This window comes from Rhodnius prolixus, unplaced genomic scaffold, assembly GCF_049639745.1.
Source record: "Rhodnius prolixus isolate KJV_2025 unplaced genomic scaffold, Rpr scaffold_1, whole genome shotgun sequence".
Lineage (NCBI taxonomy): Eukaryota > Metazoa > Arthropoda > Insecta > Hemiptera > Reduviidae > Rhodnius > Rhodnius prolixus.
The window spans coordinates 54,378,421-54,396,943 of record NW_027411581.1 but is presented as its reverse complement, the minus strand read 5'-3'; the positions used below and the strand labels follow the sequence as shown (position 1 = coordinate 54,396,943).

At 32.1% G+C, this 18,523-nt stretch overlaps 1 protein-coding gene across 1 annotated transcript; it reads right to left on the bottom strand.

Annotated features, from left to right (window-relative positions):
• Positions 1-757: 757 nt before the first annotated feature.
• Positions 758-18,486, bottom strand: l(3)72Dn (UTP4 small subunit processome component l(3)72Dn). Its single transcript, XM_074143943.1, has 16 exons — positions 18,288-18,486; positions 18,038-18,209; positions 17,851-17,919; positions 16,443-16,527; positions 15,574-15,772; positions 14,828-14,946; positions 14,596-14,742; positions 14,422-14,492; positions 13,290-13,508; positions 11,977-12,166; positions 11,628-11,728; positions 10,276-10,371; positions 9,622-9,804; positions 2,469-2,612; positions 1,010-1,150; positions 758-900 (listed from the first exon to the last, which is right to left on the bottom strand). The coding sequence occupies exons 1-15, from the start codon at positions 18,386-18,388 to the stop codon at positions 1,034-1,036; spliced, it is 2,013 nt and encodes a 670-aa protein (XP_074000044.1). The 5' UTR covers positions 18,389-18,486; the 3' UTR covers positions 758-900; positions 1,010-1,033.
• Positions 18,487-18,523: the final 37 nt, after the last annotated feature.

Sequence of the window (18,523 nt, the reverse complement as noted above, 5' to 3'; positions counted from 1 at the left end):
TTTTTTTTTTCAACGTATACATTTTTTTCGTAGCCAAATAATAAGAAAAACAAATATTTCTTGCAGTATAATGAATAAGTTGATTAATTGTTTGGTTTACATCAGGTTGGAAATACAAATTTCATATTGACAATTTGTATTACTTGGATATGACTAAATAAAATAAATCTGTAATTGAAAAAGCAAACATTTTAAGAGATATTTTAACAGAATCTCCGTCTTTCTTAACAAACTAAGCTATAAGAAATGGAAACTATTCCAAAACATCTATATTTAATATTTTGTTAAGGAAGTTTAAAGAGAAATTTCTGTCATTTCCATGACCTTATAAGAAGTCTGATCGGTTTACCGAAACTTTTCTACTTCTATAGTATCTAGTAATTGGTACGCCAAAAGATAAGGGAAAAAAAGTAACAGTGGACTTTGTATAAACCTTTCCTCCAACCTCTCCACTCGTGATTTTGTCAAGATGAAAATTTCAATCTTTTGGATAGCCACGGTGATCTGTTTTTTAAGTGTCCACGGTTAACATAACTTTATGCAGCTTAATTTGGGTAAGTGTTAAGTTTTTCGTGGCCACATTGTCGACCGCATAGCAAGCATGTCTCCTCCAGCATCTTTGCGAGCAGGTTACTAAAGATCACCTATACTCTTGAGGAATAGACTATGGTTTCAATTAAATCATTAAGTCGCTTCAACATATATTTGTAAACTTGGAAAACTACTCAAAAAGTTTTGGTTTACATAAAGAATAAAGCTCTTAATAATTATTTATTAACTAAAATAAACAAAATAATAATTGAAAAATTATTTACCAAAAAGTATAAAATTTTTAACATTTATTTACACGCTGAAATAGTTAAAATTCGCTTATTCATCTTCGCTTGTATGGAAACTTACCTAAAGAAAAAAAAATCGTCTTTTAGTGCTTAGAAAGACATCAATAATTTTCAATTTGCAGTTCATTAGAAGAAAAAAAAAATTAATAACATAAATTTAGTATACTTACTCAATTCTTTGTGTGAATACACTTTCACTTCCTTCCAAACACTTTTCTAAATGACGGTGGTAGTTTCTCTTTCAGTGAGGCAGGACTCACTTCAACGGCCACCATTTCATCGTCAGATAGAGCGCCAAAGTAGACCAGATGCTGAATAACATACGTATGTATATATGAGAGAGGCAGTAATAAGTTTTGAAACATGCACTTATAGTAATCTTAGAAATATTTATTAAAGCAGAGTAAAATAAAAATAATGTAATGAGTTAGAAAAAGTAAGAAAAACATTTTATAACTAAAGGAGACTAACGGCCTTTCAAATAAAACTCATTTACTTAAGTCTGTTATTTAAGAAGTCAACATTATATACAAAATGTTTTTAGATCAATTACTGTATGTGCCCGAGAAGGATAGTAGACTGTACTTGCTAAGAACCAAACTTTACTGGCTTAGTTAACAAAACCAATTAATGAAGCATCTATGTAGTGATTTTATTTAAACATTTCTTCTTACAATTTTTTGCAAGGGCTTCTTCTCAACGGAACTATTTACAAGTACAGAGACGATGCTCTTATTTCACTATTAATATTTTTTCTGAATAATAAAAAGTGGCTACACGCGGGATTCGAACTGGGGAACTCCCACATACAAATCCACGCTTTAAAACCAATACACCAACACCAGCCCCAGGGACCAAGCAGTTTCTGAGTCCTTATCTATGTATACGCTTCATCATATGGTATTTGCTGATTTTTTGAGTCTGTATTAAGGGCTCGAGGTGTACCAACAAGTTACAAGAAATAACACTCATGAAGTTCGAGCAGTAATTAAAACGAATAATTCGTAGGTTATTAGTTCTATTTACTGTTCGTACTGTTTTAGTTTTCAATAAACTTGATCATAACCTCATAAATTCTGCATTTCATTTTTTTTAATTCCAACAGTTCATAACACATTTACATAATGCGTTATTAACATAGAATATGGAAGGAGTCAAGCTTTCTTTGCGAGAGCAATAGTTACATCCACCAAGAAGAGCCTTCCATCGTTACCTGGGAAATGACAGATACATTGTTACGAATATTTTATGAAGTAAATGTAAGGGTCCGTACAGTAAGACAAAGACATTCTGAGGCAGGTTTGAAGGCAAAACGACCAGAACTTCGACTAAAGCACAAGATGGTTCCTTAAATTACGAATATTTTTTAAGTAAGTTTCATTAAGCACAAATTGAATTCCAAAAGGCTAAAGCCTGTACAGTAATCCATGAGATAAGAAACCAGTAAAATAAAGAAACGTCCAGCTTCAGCAGAAATGCCCGGATTTGAGAAAAATGAATGATTACTTATTAGCAATGTAGTCGCACTCTAGCAGAAAATTACTACTTTTATAACATGTGTCTATCGCACAAAATAAGTATTTGGACATTTTGGAGAATTTATTAAAATAAATTTAAAATATTACCTACCTTATATCGCTTCATGATATGAAACGCACTTTTTATTTGACTGGTAGGACTTCCGGCTCCACTATCAGAACCTTCAGTGATAGGACTTCCTAGAAAGTTGCTAGCTTCCAATCTTGGAATCTTACGTTCGTTAATTGTTAATTCCTGAAAAAAGAAAAAATATGTACATGTAACAAAAACCCTTTAATTATACTGTTTTCCCTTTAAAAGTTTCTTCACCCTTCTCACAACGGATCGGTAGACCAAACACTGGTTCCCTAAAGTGATGAACCATGAAATTTAGTAGTTGGAAATAATCAATGAGATTATTATTGAAGAAAAACGTCTTAAGTTATTCATTTGTTATAAAGGAGCTAGGTCACTAGGGAAGGTTAACCCTAACCTATCCAATGCCCTAATCTATAAGAATTGGTCAGAATCCATAAGTAGGCAAACCTGGGTGTCCTAACGGGAAAATTTGGCAATGTAGAAATAAACGAAATCCTTAGCATTACAACCCATAGACCCATGGACTGGAGAAAGATATACCCTCCCAAGAACACTGAAATTCTTAATTTACAGTGTCTAATTGAAATGTTCAGGGAAGACGTTGGGTGGAGGATGCACCAGGAAAGTGGTTATCCCTGATTACCTGTTCTCCAAACTTTCTGGTGTTCCGCTAAAAGACTGGTTCCCTTAATTTGGAAAAACCATCCTCAGAAAATGTTGCGGCATTGGGGTAGAAGATTTGTTGGAAGGGGAGTTCTGTAACTTCCTGCTCCCTAATCTTCTTTGAGCTTTTCTGGAAAACCTCTTTAGTTACAGGTGATGAAAGGGAATCTCCAAAAACCTGAAGGTTTATTTTAATTTGGGGATATGTTCTTCATATTATTAAAGAACAAGAGTCTACAGAAAGCGGTTACCCCCGGCTGTAAGTTCTCTTTACTCTTTCTAGTACTTACCTTACCTCAAGGCAAGAAAAGTACATTTTCTGAGGGTGCTTTAGGGAAGTGGACTTGTCTGGCTCTAATTTGATAACCACTAAATTCTAGTGAACGACAGTGGAATATATCCCGTTAACATACAACCAAAATAGTCCTCCACAAACCATTCTTTAGTCGGACAATAAATGACTCACCAAAGCTTCTGTCGATTTCATACTTCACGGTTATTCGGATTGAGAGAAAGACCCTCTGACGTTTCTTTTAAAATGAGTTACTTTTTTCGTACATACACACGATTTGGCTTCACAATTCGGTACAACCAAAAACAAAAAACCTCAACAATTCTTCATAAGAGTTTAGAGTAAGTAATTTCAAAAAATTCTCATCCAAGGTTTCCTCTTAAAACATTATAAATTTACAGGTTTAAATTATTCAAAAATTAGAATTTAATTACTGTATAACAAAAATTAAAAATTTGCAAAAGTAAAATTCAATTGAGCAATCACCACGACTGAAAATATTTTCACAATAAAGTGAAATGTTAAATAAACCAAATTTAAATAACGTTCACTATAACAAAATAGTTACAATCGTTTCCGACAATACACTGGAAGAGTTGGAATACAAAGTAATTTAATAACAGTTATTACAACCAAATATTTAATGTAATATGAATTATGCATGCATTGAATTAATTCTGACAAAACAGCTACTATCCAACACAATTACCAAAAAATAAATAAAGTAAAAATAATACACGTTAAATTGTTCATTATTAATTATTTTTCTGTATTATTATTATCATCATTATTATTATTCATGATTCAACAAAATGGATCCAAGAGAAGAGTGGAAGAGAAGTCTGGACGAAATCAACATATTGGTATTCATCACTTATGGTTACTTAATGTCCCAAAAATGTTATCTGATTAAAGACAATTTCAAATTTTTTGTTTTACATTCGCACTACTATTTTCTTAATGAGTACGAGAAAATAAAGAAAAAATATAAGAAAAAAGTTCAATTCAATTTTCCTGTTCAGTTAATCAGCAATACTTTTCTTTATCCTTTTAGTATACAGGAGCAGAACTATTTATAGCGGAAATAAGAAGTATTAGGGTGCTGTGAAGTGGTAAAAGTCGATAGGTTCCTTGGCCCGCTACACCCTAACACCCAAAAGAGCATTACAGTGCACACCCTACATAGCAACCCTCCCTCGCTGGCTGATCTAGCCACTCTAAGCTGAATTCTGGGCCCTTTTTTCCCAGTCTCCCCTGCTACACACACCCTGACTGAAACAGCTCTCAGACCCTGACTTTCTTACTATCCACCCTCGCACTGCATTTGCCACAGTACTGATTGGAAACGATTTAAAAAAATAAAAAAAACGAGCATGAGAGATAATTAAAAGAAGGACAACCCGCCGATGACTGAGGGCAACGGAACAAACCTTCCAACAAACCAAAACCTCTCATAATGTAAACAAGGGCAAGTCTTGTGTTAAATTCAAATTACGAAGTCAATGGTTGGTTAATGAAACACAAGTCTGGATAAAAACTGGAAGAGATGTAAGTTTGGTGATAATAAAATTAAAAAAATTAGTGAAATCTTTTTTCACTTTCTCCTAAAACGCAAAGTTCCTTCAAAATTCACATTTTTTACAAACGATAGCCGACTTCAATTAAAGTTCACCACAATAAACGCTCTTCTGATGTTTTCTTTAAACTCACTTTGCATCAAAAGTATTTCAAACAAAAGTGACAGGTCTTTAATTGAATAGATGGTACACCAAATCCAAAAAAAGAAAGAGTTCACAATATTCACTCTTCCGGTCAAGCAATCTCCTTTAAACTCGCCGTTAGAAACGATCGTATGCTAAAGACTAAAATACGCCACTAAAATACCACTTTAGAAGTAAGCATAACTACACTATCCAATAGAAGTACCCTTAAACGATTTGTACAGAGGAAAAACCAGGGTACCTTTGTCACGATCTCAAAGCTTCCTCTATGGTAGCCAGTAAAAATAAAATCTGGATTGACAACTTTCACTAACCACAACTTGCAGTAAGTCAAATTTCCTTAAGACACCTGGACTTTCTTACTCGACAAGTTGGCCACTAAAAAACCAAACGAGATTTCAGTTCCTCCATAAAATTATATTTTTTGAAAAATGTTTAAACAAAAAACTTGTTAGTGCATTAAGTTCAAAGAGTCCCATTAGTACCTTATTTAAAAAAATCGCAGAAAAAAGCAAAAACAACAATCTTAGTTTCTCATTTTTTTAACTTCGGAATTGTTATTTAAGTCAACATTATAGATTGACCTAGCAGTTTAGCGTCTTTTATTAACCTTTAGATTAGATTGAATGTTAAAAAAGAAAATTGTTGCTACCAACTTCGGGAGAGGAATTTCAAATCACTGTTATATGAAAGTGTAATTAAACATTCAGGTTGATAAATTTTCTTCAAACGCCTTCCCACTCAAAGTTTTCATTTTAAACCAATGCAGGTTCTTTCTACATATTTACTAATGTGAGCTTAGGGGCACAAATGATTCCTGAAGACTAAATCCACTTTCCTACCACGAAGGCCAAATGCTATAAGTAATAAAAGAATTCGTAAGAAAAAGAAATGAAAAATATTGTATGTAATTAATAAACTCAACAAACAATTAAAAAAAAAGGAACTCACTAAAAGAATCTACTAATTCATTATTATGCTGGTCATAAGAAATAAGAACGGTCCTACTGATAAGAAAATAACTAAACTATACTCTGAACTAGTAGCGAATGATTTATTATTTCCTATTCTGGTATTATCGTCAAGAATGTGCACCAATTACACATTCTAGACACTAATTATTCAGAGGTTTGTCCCAGATAAATTATTTCCTCATTTTTATTACATTCACTTACAATACTTAAGAGTTATACATACTTCGATCATGACAAATTTTAATGGTAAGGGCAGTACCTATAATAGTTTTCATAATGTTTGATCAGAATAATGAAAAAAACTAACAAAAACCAATCAGAAAGCACAAAATTGGTATTCCGTTTAAGTAATATCTTAGTATTTTAATAGTTTTTAGGCTGAAATCCGGAGACTCTAATTTAGAAGCCATTTTTCAGTTTTTCACGTTGTTTTTTTGAATGTCCCAATAAACTTTTTAAGTTTTCTAAGTAGTTATCTCGTTTCCCCAAAACGTTTCAAATAAGTGATAGCTAAAGTGGAAACTGCTATATGTGACGTTTCCTTCTAAAGTGCTCCTTTTGAAATACTCCTTTTATTCTATCAAAAAAAAAATGTGTGGTAATGTATGGGAAAGCTTATTTTTCGAAAAAAATTAATACAAAATTCTACTTTAATCAAAATAGCTCTGAGGATTTTCTAGAGTTTCCTAGAAAACGAATCTCTTCTTTTTTTTTAAAAAAAAAAAAACTTTCGTACACTATTTGCAAAAGACTTGCGCTTTAGAAGGCGAGGTATGCTGCGTCCCATGAAGAAAACAGATCGCTAGCCAAAATTTTCCTTCTAAGGACTAATATGCATCTGATCAAACAAAATGATAAAGAATAATACGATTATTATATTTTTTAAAAAAAATACATAAAATTAATTTTGTTTATTATGTTCCAAACATATTTTGTCCCTGACTTTCAATCTTAGTGTGTACTTATAGACCCACCTGAATGTCTATCATTTTTATTAGAAAACTTGATTTTTTTTTTTTTCAAATGAAAATAGAGAGAAAAATTTTATTTGAGCAACTTAAAAATATTTTTAGTCATTCAACAACCTGCCGTCTTGACTGCTGACTTCAATGCCACTCATGACCATTTATTTGTATCTACAAAGGAATTATCTATAGATCAAGTCTACATTTATTTTAAAAACTGAAGGTTCGATGAAAATTGCCACTTACAAGTTTTAATTGGAGTAGGAAAGTCATGTGAATGTTAATATTCGATTTTGCTACTACGGTGTCCCAAAGCCCGTTTCCAGGTGAACATCTGCACGATTACAATACTTTCTCTTGTGAGGGAGTAGGAGAAAGTAACAAATTCATATTTTTACTATAAAAGATTATGGAAGATTTTTGTGGATATCTACTTTAACAAGGTCATCTATTAAACATCTTTTAATGCCTTTTTTTTTGTGTTTTTATAACGATACTTTAATATTACTTAGCGAAGTAAGTTCGATAAGTGTTTCCTCTCTATACACACATTTCTATTATTTATAGTGCTTTTTTTTTTTATAGACAAATACTTGCAAGCACTCTATCTTTTGTCTTTCTTCTGAACCGAGTGTAAGTAAGGGCGTTATCCGAGTAAGGCAACTTGTGGGCACAAAGTAGGTGTAAAGTGCTTAAAGAAAGGAACTATATACAACTTTAAGTATAGAGAGATACTTAGAAAGAACTCTTAGATTCTATCGCCTACATACAGCGCCAATATTGGCTCTATTACTACCCAGTTACTTTATTTTATACTTAGTTTTTCTCTCAATAGAAGTAAAAAACATTTTAACAGCGCATTTATATCAAAGTTTTATACTGCCTCTTACATTTACAGTTATTACCTACTTAAGATAAATATTTATCCAGTATAATCAGGCGCTTCTTATTAGGCTCCAAAGTTTAGCTAGCCAAAATATTTTGTAAATATTTCATAATAATCTGCTACCTTCCATATAGAAAATTCGCTTCGTCAATCCCGGAATTAACTTCCTACATTGGAATATCTATCTAATAGGTTTCAAGACAGAGAAACACTAAATATTATTCTTTAAAAAAATTGCTTATTAATTTATTATTTTGCAAACTGTTTTTCAGGTCGATCTTCACGAACTATACAGAAAGCTACTTATGTATCAGGCTCCAGCAAATGGGCAGTTATCCACTTATGTGAGATTAGCCGCTTCTCATTTTGAAGAATCAAAGGATAGCCTGCCTTCGTCTGCTTTTAAAGGTCGGCATCAAAATGCCATAAGAATGGTTTCGATGTATCTATCTATTTCCTTAAAATAACTTTTTCCGAACAAAAAATAAAATAAAATCACATAAAGATACCCATTTTCGAGAAAATAACCAAAAAATTTAAAAACTAGTTTTGTAAAGTCGCATTTTTGGTAAATTGATTTCTTCAAATTTAGAATTCTAGTTGTACTTTCAATGTCCCTTAATATTATATGGAAAGTAAAACCATAAATTATACTGAAATTGTATATTGGAGGAGTGCTTAAAGATTTAGCCTCTTAGAACCTCCCCCAAATGAAGAAATCAGTTTTGTGGGTAAATATAAGAAATTAAAAAAAAAATCGTTTGAGAAAATAGAGAAGTATAAAGAAAAAATGCATCAGTTCAGTGAAGTTAATTTCTGTCTTCAGACAAAACCTTAGCATCAAAGGCAACCATTAATGATAAAACGAAAATTTGGTTCTACATCAATTCAACTATGCCAAATTAGAAGCTACATGTTTGCTGACTAACTTGCACTCTTTCAATGCAAAACTCCATTTCGACTCTTTTCCGCGGTAATACATTCCCAATCCTGAAGTGAAGGCTGCTCAATCTTTTTACATTCAAATCTTCTTCTCTCCATAAATGACCTAGTCCTTAAATCGGCCTACTTCTTCTGATTTTTCTCACAAAGTGTGACATATTATACGAAGAACTTTCCTTTCGAAGACAATAAATGTTCAGGCATTACTTTACTTATACATTACTTCAAATTATGAAGTATTATTTTAATAATGTTTAACGAAAGCTGGTGAAAGTACGGACGTCCTTCTACTTTAAAAAGTATTAAGAGCTATAAGCAGTGACGAGAAGTGATTAATACGTAGCTGAAGAAGTAATACTATACAATAACAATGACGTGTTTGATGAAGGGATCAGCCGGCAGTATAAAAGGCCCCAAAGTGTAACAGGTTCGCTTACTTTACAGTTTAATGATTCATATTTTAAAATGTTTCTTATTTGTCATCTAAAGAGTAATTCTCACACCAATTTCCCTGAGTGCCATCATTATTCAATTCTGATTTCCAATCTGTAGTGCCTCATCTAGAAAACCTCAGCTAAGTGAAAAGTTCACACTAGCAGTTTTTCGATCTTCAAATTTCAATTATTAATTTAATTCTCAACTTAAGTCCTGTTCACTATTTCACATACTTTTGAACGTAAACAGACAATAAATTAATTAAATTATCAAAATACTAAACTTACCTCTTGTTTATTGATCACAAGAATAGCTGAATCATCGCTTAATATGAGTAGATCTGGATTTTTCGAATCGAAAGCAATACTATGAACAGCAAAATTCCTTAATAGCCATTCGTTTGGATAATAATTTTGAAGTTGCCTAGAGAATTCAGTATATTTCATACTTCCTAAAGAATATTCAAATATCTGCAAAACATAAACATTTAATGTAAGAAAATATATTTAAACAATTTAATGATTTGGAAAAGGAAACGCCAGAAGATATCGTTAAATGAAAGAAATACATTGCTAGTAAGAAAGTTGACTATAAACAATATTATTATTAAAAAATGCATTATAATTTCGAAGGTCATTAACGTTTTAGAGCCTTTTTTGATGCATTATTGCTAACACAAGGATTTGTTTTCTCTTATGGTCAACAGATAGTGTTGAAAACCTATTATTTTCGCAAGACGACAACATTAGTGATGTGGAAATCTCTACACAAAACTGATTAATCAATTTCTGAAGATAGATGAATGTCCGGAACCGGTCTGAGATACAATAAACTTGCGTGCACCGAAGGATAAAATCAAAGCCATTAAATAAACTAGGTATTGACTATAACTAGTTTAGGGAAAACACTTTCTTCGATTAAAGTAAATTATGATTACATACCTGATGATCTGAGTATACCAGCACCAGATAATCCGTTCCTGGTTGAATCGCCATCGACGTAATTGGGCATTTACGAACAGGTAACGTACAGTAATACTAAAAATAAATAAATATTATTAATAATATAAATACTCAGGGAACATATTGAACAGAATGTACTTTCAAGGCGAGAGTTCTAAATCTCATTTGTGACAAAACAATGATAAATACACGGTTTAATCTTAACTTTTTATAGAAAGAGTAGATTTTTATAATTTTTTAACGTTTCAAAACTTTGGTTCCTTTTAACATGGTCTGCGCTTCTAAAAATGAACTTACGACATATAAAAAAATGTACATCTCTCTTTTAAAATAAATAAACTGTGAAAACGTAAAAGTCAAATATATGTATAAATTGGGGATAATTTTTTCATAACGTATAAATACGATTTTTTGTTTGTTTTTATTTCATATTTGCAAAAGAAAATTATTTCTGCAGTGATAGGGTTTGAAGTCCAGTTCGATTACAGCTAGAAACCCCTTAATATATACGTATACTATATATAAATTTTTGTTTTTGTTTTTTGATGAAAATGTCTATGGCACCACAATCCGGAGATCGATCAGGAACAACCCTCAGGTTATTGTCTTCTCGAGACTTTGTCAGTGTACTCTACGGTATCTGAAAAGTGCTCTTCTCAATACAGACAATAGTTATCATTACTGAACTATGAATTGTAGTACGTACATTGCAAACATCACGCAATTTCAAATGAGAGATAGTTTTTTCTGCATTAAACACTTACAGCTGATGAAATATGATTATTTTAGCACAGTTACAGCCAATTTTTAAAATAGGACAAAAAGAATACGGATTTAAAGTACATTAATCAAAGAAAATTTGAAGAAAATAAAGGTTATTTCAAATTTTAAAAATTACATCATTTACTTGGAAGGTTCAAAAATCATTCCATCCATTATGTATATGAATATATATGAAGAATATATATATATATGTATACAATAAATACGTCACTGGAAGTTTATTTTCTTTAATTCACATAGAATAAGAGTTTTCTTCCGAGCATAAATAAAGAATTGACTTTCACTACTAACAAGGCTTTTAGTTTTACAAAATATTTGAAGCTCACCCTCTAAATATGATTTGTTAAACCTGGTTCAAACTGTGTAATAGTTTTTATTACGTTAAAACAACGTGAACTTACAGAACTATGTTAAGAGCTAAATTGCAACATTATTTTGAATGATGATAATTAAACAGTTTTCTATTTTTTTCCACAAAACTTAAGAAGAAAATATCTTAATGACACATATTCTAATTAAAACTTAATATAATAAATATATTTTATTACCTTTCCATTATGCCAAACTACGACCGTACTACTCAAATCAGAAGCTGCTATGTAGTCAGCTTTTTCCGAGACTGCAATATGTTTTAAATTATCATTGAAATCTGTTTGAAAGAAAAAAAAAATTATATTAATTATGTGTTTTGTGCTTCAGAACAACTTGTTCACAACAAGAAGTTAGTTTTATCATCCCAATAGAAGGAAACGCCACCAGTTCGTTGGCCACAATGCTAATAAGATAGGAATGATTACTTCTGATACGCTATCAGCTGTGGTTACACTTTTATCGTCAATTATCACTCATCTCATGGTATTGCTTTAGCAGCTAATGAACAAAAATACATATACTTACAATTTTCTTTATGTGGACGAAATATTTGTTTGACTGTAGCTGTCGGAGAATCCAAATCTATCACACATATCTTTCCTTCTAACGTCCCAATTACTAATGATTTACTATCTGTAGAGAAGACCGTGCAGTGGCTGACTAGACACTTTTTGGATCGTATTTTTACTTTTATTAATTTTGGTTTGTGATCCACCTGTGAGTACATATTTTATACGTTTATTAGATGTGTTAGAGAGAGAGAGAGAGAGAAAGAGAGAGAGAGTGAGAGAGAAAGAAAATGAAATAAAACTCGTAAGAAACACCAAAATGGAATTATTATTCGGCATTTTAGTTTTTTAAAAAAGTTTATAAGTTTTCTTAAAAAGCATGAAGTTTTAATGAATAAACAGTTTTCCTTAAAATGAACATAATAGGTAAGTTTTTTAACAAGTCAGTTTAGAAAAAGCCTATCACATGCTCCAGTAAAACTCACCATATTTTTTTAAAGGAAACGTTTCAAATAAAAATGTTAGTCTTATTATAAAATTAAATTGCATTCTCAACAAGGTTAAGCCGGTGCTGCTTTTAATAGGATATTGATATTGACACAGATCTATTACGCCCACCCCTCACCCTAAATATTGATATTACTCTCTATGTTTCCTAGCAAAGTTCTAGGAAGACTTTCTTGACACCTACTCAATCCTACCACCCAACGTTTTCCCTAGATATTCTGAAGAAAATACATCCAAATTAAATGGGTAGAAGATTCTAGGAAATTTCCCACTACTACCAAATAACTTATTAGGTTCTCCAGGAAGAACAGGAAACAGGGTAGTTAGGGATAACCGCTTCTTGGAATAACTCCCTTCTCATCCTATCACAAGACGTTCTCATGATAGCTCACCCAAATTAAGAAAACCAGCTTCTCCAAAAAATTCTGTGAAGAGAGGGACGTCGGTAATCCAGTTAACCACTCCTTGGAAACCAATGCATCCACTAGTACTGGAGCAGTTTGCATGAAAATCCCCAAAAAAAGTAAAAATCTTAGCAAATTTTTATGGTCTTCTGATGAGACCGGAGAGAAATAGAAAGTTTCAGTTAAAATTTCAGCTTCTAATAAGTTTTAATTTTTAAGATACTTTATTTACAGAAATACTCAAGTCATTTATAAAACCATTTTGTTTGGACTCTGAGGACTTCAAAACGTATATAATGAAAACTCAATTTCGAAAATTTGTTATGATCGTAATATTTATTCTAACCAAGAAGTAAGAGAAAGTATCAAAACCCATAATTCAATATATTGCAATATGTCTACATAACAAGTTACTTACAATTTTTAACGAATAAAGCCTCAGTCTGTCCGCTGTTGAACAAACAAACCATTGCCCATTTGCAGATATACTGGCCGATTTAACACGTAAACCTGTTGGAGGCCTCCATTCAATTAATTTTATAGGATTCTTGCCAATGTTTAGTTTCCACACGGTTACTGAATTTGGATATCTTAAAAGCAAGTATTTCACTTTAGGCGCCAATGCTACACAAGGTGACTTGAAACAGATTTGAAATGAAATCAAATAAGCAATAGTTTGTGATATATTGTGCAAATAATGTACTCTAAAGAATAAACATATAAATGAAATAACGTATAAACTAAAAGAAAGTAATTGCCAAAAGAAAAATTCAAAATTAATGTAAGAAGGAAATGGACTAGCCATTTCTTCAGGGCCCTTTCGTCTCAACGAATATTTCAGCAAAACTGTCGTTGATACTTTTTTTAAAAACAAACGCACAATTTAAACGAGGTCTGCAGAATGTTGCACTAATAATCTTGAATGCAAGCAAGTTTTTGAAGTAATTATTTCAGTTTAGGATCAGCATTAATTAAAGTACTAAAAAGCCCAAACTGAGTTTTGTTTTATTCTGAGTGAGGTCAGGAAACAAGTCTTGAACTCTTCGGGAATCTTTCAGAACTGGCGTTGCCATTTAGTTTAAATTTGTAAACAAAAGAAATTTTAAATTTGTAATTAAGAGCCAGGTGGCAGAAAAGTTTGGCATCGCCCAGGGAAGTAAAGACAAAAACTACTTGGTTTACACACCCACAAATACATTCCAGCTCACTATCATACATCACTAACACTCTTCACTAAAATCCAGCATTCACTTGTATTCTTTACGTAAACCTAACATAAAGAGGGGAAATTGTGTAAACAAAGCGAGATGAAATAAATTACAATCAATTATTTATTTCCTTGATAAAAGGGACCTTGAGTTAGCAACAAGCGCAACCTCTACGCGAAGTGGAAAGGATAAGAAGCAATTTTACTTAGAGCAGGAATTAACTATTCGCCAACCACAGGTTTTATTTCAGCAATACAAAGATGACACCAGGCCGTTTTTTTGAAGCGCTCTTTATACAACAAACATACATCTAATGCACAGAAAAATTAATAAATCTATTACCTGCAGTAATGGTGGATATTTTATTAAAATTTTTGGAGGATAACTGCTCTGTGCCAAGTAGCCATCAACACCTTGAAAACAAAATACGTACAAATATATTAGTATGAAAATTTATATAAAATAATTTTTAACAAAAGAATAAAAGCCTGAAAGAGAAAGAGAGGAAAAAACAACCTCCGGAGTACAATACATTTCCACAGGTTACTAAGCATTTAACGTCATGATCGTGGATAACTCTTTGTGTGGATTTAACCCATTTTACAAGTTCTTCACTTCCACGCATTTTTACTCGTTCGTAAGATGCTATTAACGGATCCACTCCTATAATTAAAATAATAAATATACCATTAATTATGTTGAAATTTACTCAGTATAATATGAGGGCCAAAATGTTTAAATCAATTACCTGCGCAGTATACAATGTTTTGATCCTCTGCTAGACACAGCGATAGGATGCCTGCTTTGTGACTGTGATAAGTTGCTATACTTACTCCATTATTTCCATCCCAAAAGCATAATTTTCCTCTGAAATTATTTTGTATTAATTTAGTTCATCAATTTAAAGTTTGATTTTTAAACTTAAGTTGTTAAAGGAGAAGCCAGTTACAAAAATTAGATTACAGAATGATGCTCTGAGTAACTTTTATTTAGTCAAAGCTTCGTTAGCTCGCGGGGAGTGAATACTCCAACATACACATATTTTTTTTTACTTGTATTTTATAAATGGTCCCCGTAGTCAAAACTGCAATATTTTCTTAAATACTAACAAAAAAATTCAGGTGTACCACGGTATAGTGTGCAAGTTTTTTACTTTTAATTTTTTTTCCAATTTACAAACATTTTAACTAAAGTATATGTATTTTTTTAAAACGGATCATTTTCCAGAAAAAATAGGTATTTGGAAAGTTCTAGGATAAGGGAGGATTCATATTAGTAATATCAGGTTTACAAATTCTATAACATTAGTAAGAATTAAATATGTTTCTGAAATTTGGAGTTAGAAGAAAATGTTTAAATAAATCTAGAAAATAGTGAAGAGGAATGCGGAGGATTTTCACACTTTAGTTTTTTTAAATAAGGGCTGGGTTAAAAAAAAATCAATTAGAAAAATAAAATTTAAAAAAATCCAAAATTCTGGCTGACTTTAAGTACCTTGAATCTCCGCTGATTATAGTAAAATCATCAGTGACTGCTAGTGCCCATACCACAGTCTCCTTCATTTTCATATCTCTTCCGGTTAGCAGTCTGTGTATGGCATGTCCAGTAGATACTTTCCAAACTCTGATTGTATCCACAGAACCAGTTATTAAATAATCACCACTCGAATCCCATGAAATACAAGAAATTCGACCTAATAATCAAAATGAAACACAATGTGTGTATGAAGACGTAGTTGGAGCAGCAATAAAGCCAACATCAATTACTTCATCCGTAATTGCATGTTGTTTTTTCTTTTATAAACTTATTAATAATTATCATTAGCCTTATGCCTTACTGCAGCGCTTCTCAAATTTTTAATTTCTCTGGCATAAAATTGCTTCGTTAACCGTGGTCTGGTCCATGGAACTGGAATAGGGATCGCGCCTTAGAGGCTACCAACCCTTTTTTTTTAGACTTCTACACCCCTCCAGCTTGCAACAGCAATCAATGATGACATTTATCTCAGTCTCTAAGGCTTCAGTCAAACACCCTCCCCTAAAAAACACCTAGATTTTCCTTTTGGAGCTTTGTAAGAAGTTCCCGCACCAGAGCAACTATTTTCCCTCTTTTTGGAACTATGAAAAATGCTAATACACTCCTTGACATGCTCTCCCATAAACACGTGCGACGCTGTAACTTCGCTTGCAAGGTGGCTAGGAGGCCACGGTGCTTTTGTCCCACAACTTTTCGAAACTAGGGGCAGACCTGATTGTTATAAATAAATAATTATGTATTACGGAGGTACCCTATTACAATTTCCATTAAAATAATAACAAAAATTAATTTCAATTAGAGGTTATAACATAATAAAAACCATTTACCTTCTTGTTTGTCCATGAGTTTATTGTACACTAGCTCGTCTTCATAAATATCAAATATATTAATATAACCGTCATCTGTACCAGCCTGAAACATTTGTTACACATTGATATAAAAAAATTAATGTAAATTTTTCTTCATACCAAACTAACGTCTGAGAATCTCTACCTTCGTTAAAGAAAGTGGATTGCTTCAGAGAACCTAACGTACGAGAAGAACAAAAACTTAATTAAGGATGTTTTTTCAGTCTAGTGGAATTGGGTACCACTGTTTGGTTGATCTTGGAAACTGCCTTTCAGAATCTTTCTCCGTATCAAAATGATTCAGACAAGGTTGTTGTGCCTCATCTTCCTTTTTAATATCTTCATTGATGGACTCTTTCGGAATAGAAAGAAAATGGCGTAGGATTAAATGTACGAGATCAAATCCTAAACGAGCTGTAATTTGCGAACGACCAAGTTGTTTTGGCTGGAGAAGAGGTGGATCTAACGTGCAAGCTGAAAAAGTGATCCGTAGTCTTCTCGCATAGAGCTTAAAGGTTAACAATTCCAAAACAGAACTCTACAATTGATACTTTTGTAGAGTTTAACATTATCGTGGGGCAACAGACTTGATGAACCCTTGCCTTCTTTTCCAGCACTAACAAATCTAAGTAGATTTTTCTCATGTAGGCAGCAACAACTGTCCACCTCTGTCTCCGGATACCAATCTTTCAGTTATTACCCAGTTCTTCTTGACAGGTAATACTTTTTCTCTGCCTTTAGCAATGTGTTCACCTTAACCTTCATTAAATCAACGTCTCCATATACTTCATTACTTCCTAGTTATTTCTCATTCTCCAAAATTTTCTTCTTTCATAGGTATCAGTATTGTTAAAACAATTTCTCTTTCGAATGTAAATGGTATCTTTTCAAGTGGTTGAGAAGCATAAGAGAAGAATGGCAGAATTAGTCTTTTAAAGTCGAATTTGGACTTCGTAGATTACAGACTAATCTTTACATACTTAATACAAAAAATCTATTTATAAGAAAGCCTCTAGCGGTCATCTATTTATTTGCAGTCAAACTTCTTTTACTAATTTCCTTCGAGATGCTACTTGTAAAGTTACCTTGGAAGCCGAGGTATCTAAAGTATGTAAAATCTGAAAGACAAAGGAAATTATATACAAATTCTATTCCTAACTAGTTTCTTTCTCAATTTATACATTCCTTTGATCCGTTTAAATATCAAGTGCTTGGGTATCAAAACTTGGATTGGAATTTCATAATAAATTGTAAGAGAAAAGGAAGCTAACCAATTAAACAAAGTATGTTGAGTAAATCTGTCAACCTGGAATTAAAAACAGTTTAAACTAAATCTGTGAAATCCAATCAAAAATACCTAATTTTTACTGTCACTGATTGTACTTACTGCTAATCTTTTGTTACCATGATGGACTGCCACACACCAACAAGGTGACGATGATATTGGATGCATTGACTAAAAAAAAATATGGCGACAATAGTTAAAACTTAATTTAAATTTAACACTTGTTTACACTCCCGCCTCCATTATAATTTTCTGAAAATAACTTATAAACAATAAAAAACTGAATTACCTTTGGTTCATGTTTTCTCAAATCATATTCAATAACCGATCCTTGAAGTCCAACGCTAAAAAGCCGTTTATTGTACCAAGCTAGGCCCTCTATAGTGCCAAAAGTTCCAAAAATTGTCATTTCAATATGGGGAGTAAAGCTAACATTCCATATTTCTATTGAATTGTCTTCTCTATAAATAAATTTCATTTCCTTAGTATGCAACACTTATTGGAATCATGTACATCAAATGGAATTGCTTTATTTATACCTTGAGACAGCCAATAGCTTAAATGTTTTTTCTAAGCTCATACATTTTATGGCATTTGGTTCTAAACTATAAAAGCGGACCCGATGAACTTGTCGTGACATTTTTTATTGCATCAACTTTACAATAACAAGAAAATAAGATAACCCACGTGTTACCACTAAATCATAACCTACGTAAAAGCCTTACCTCCGTGAAGGTTAGTAGGCTCGTTCAAGAGCATAATAATATTTTTAGAA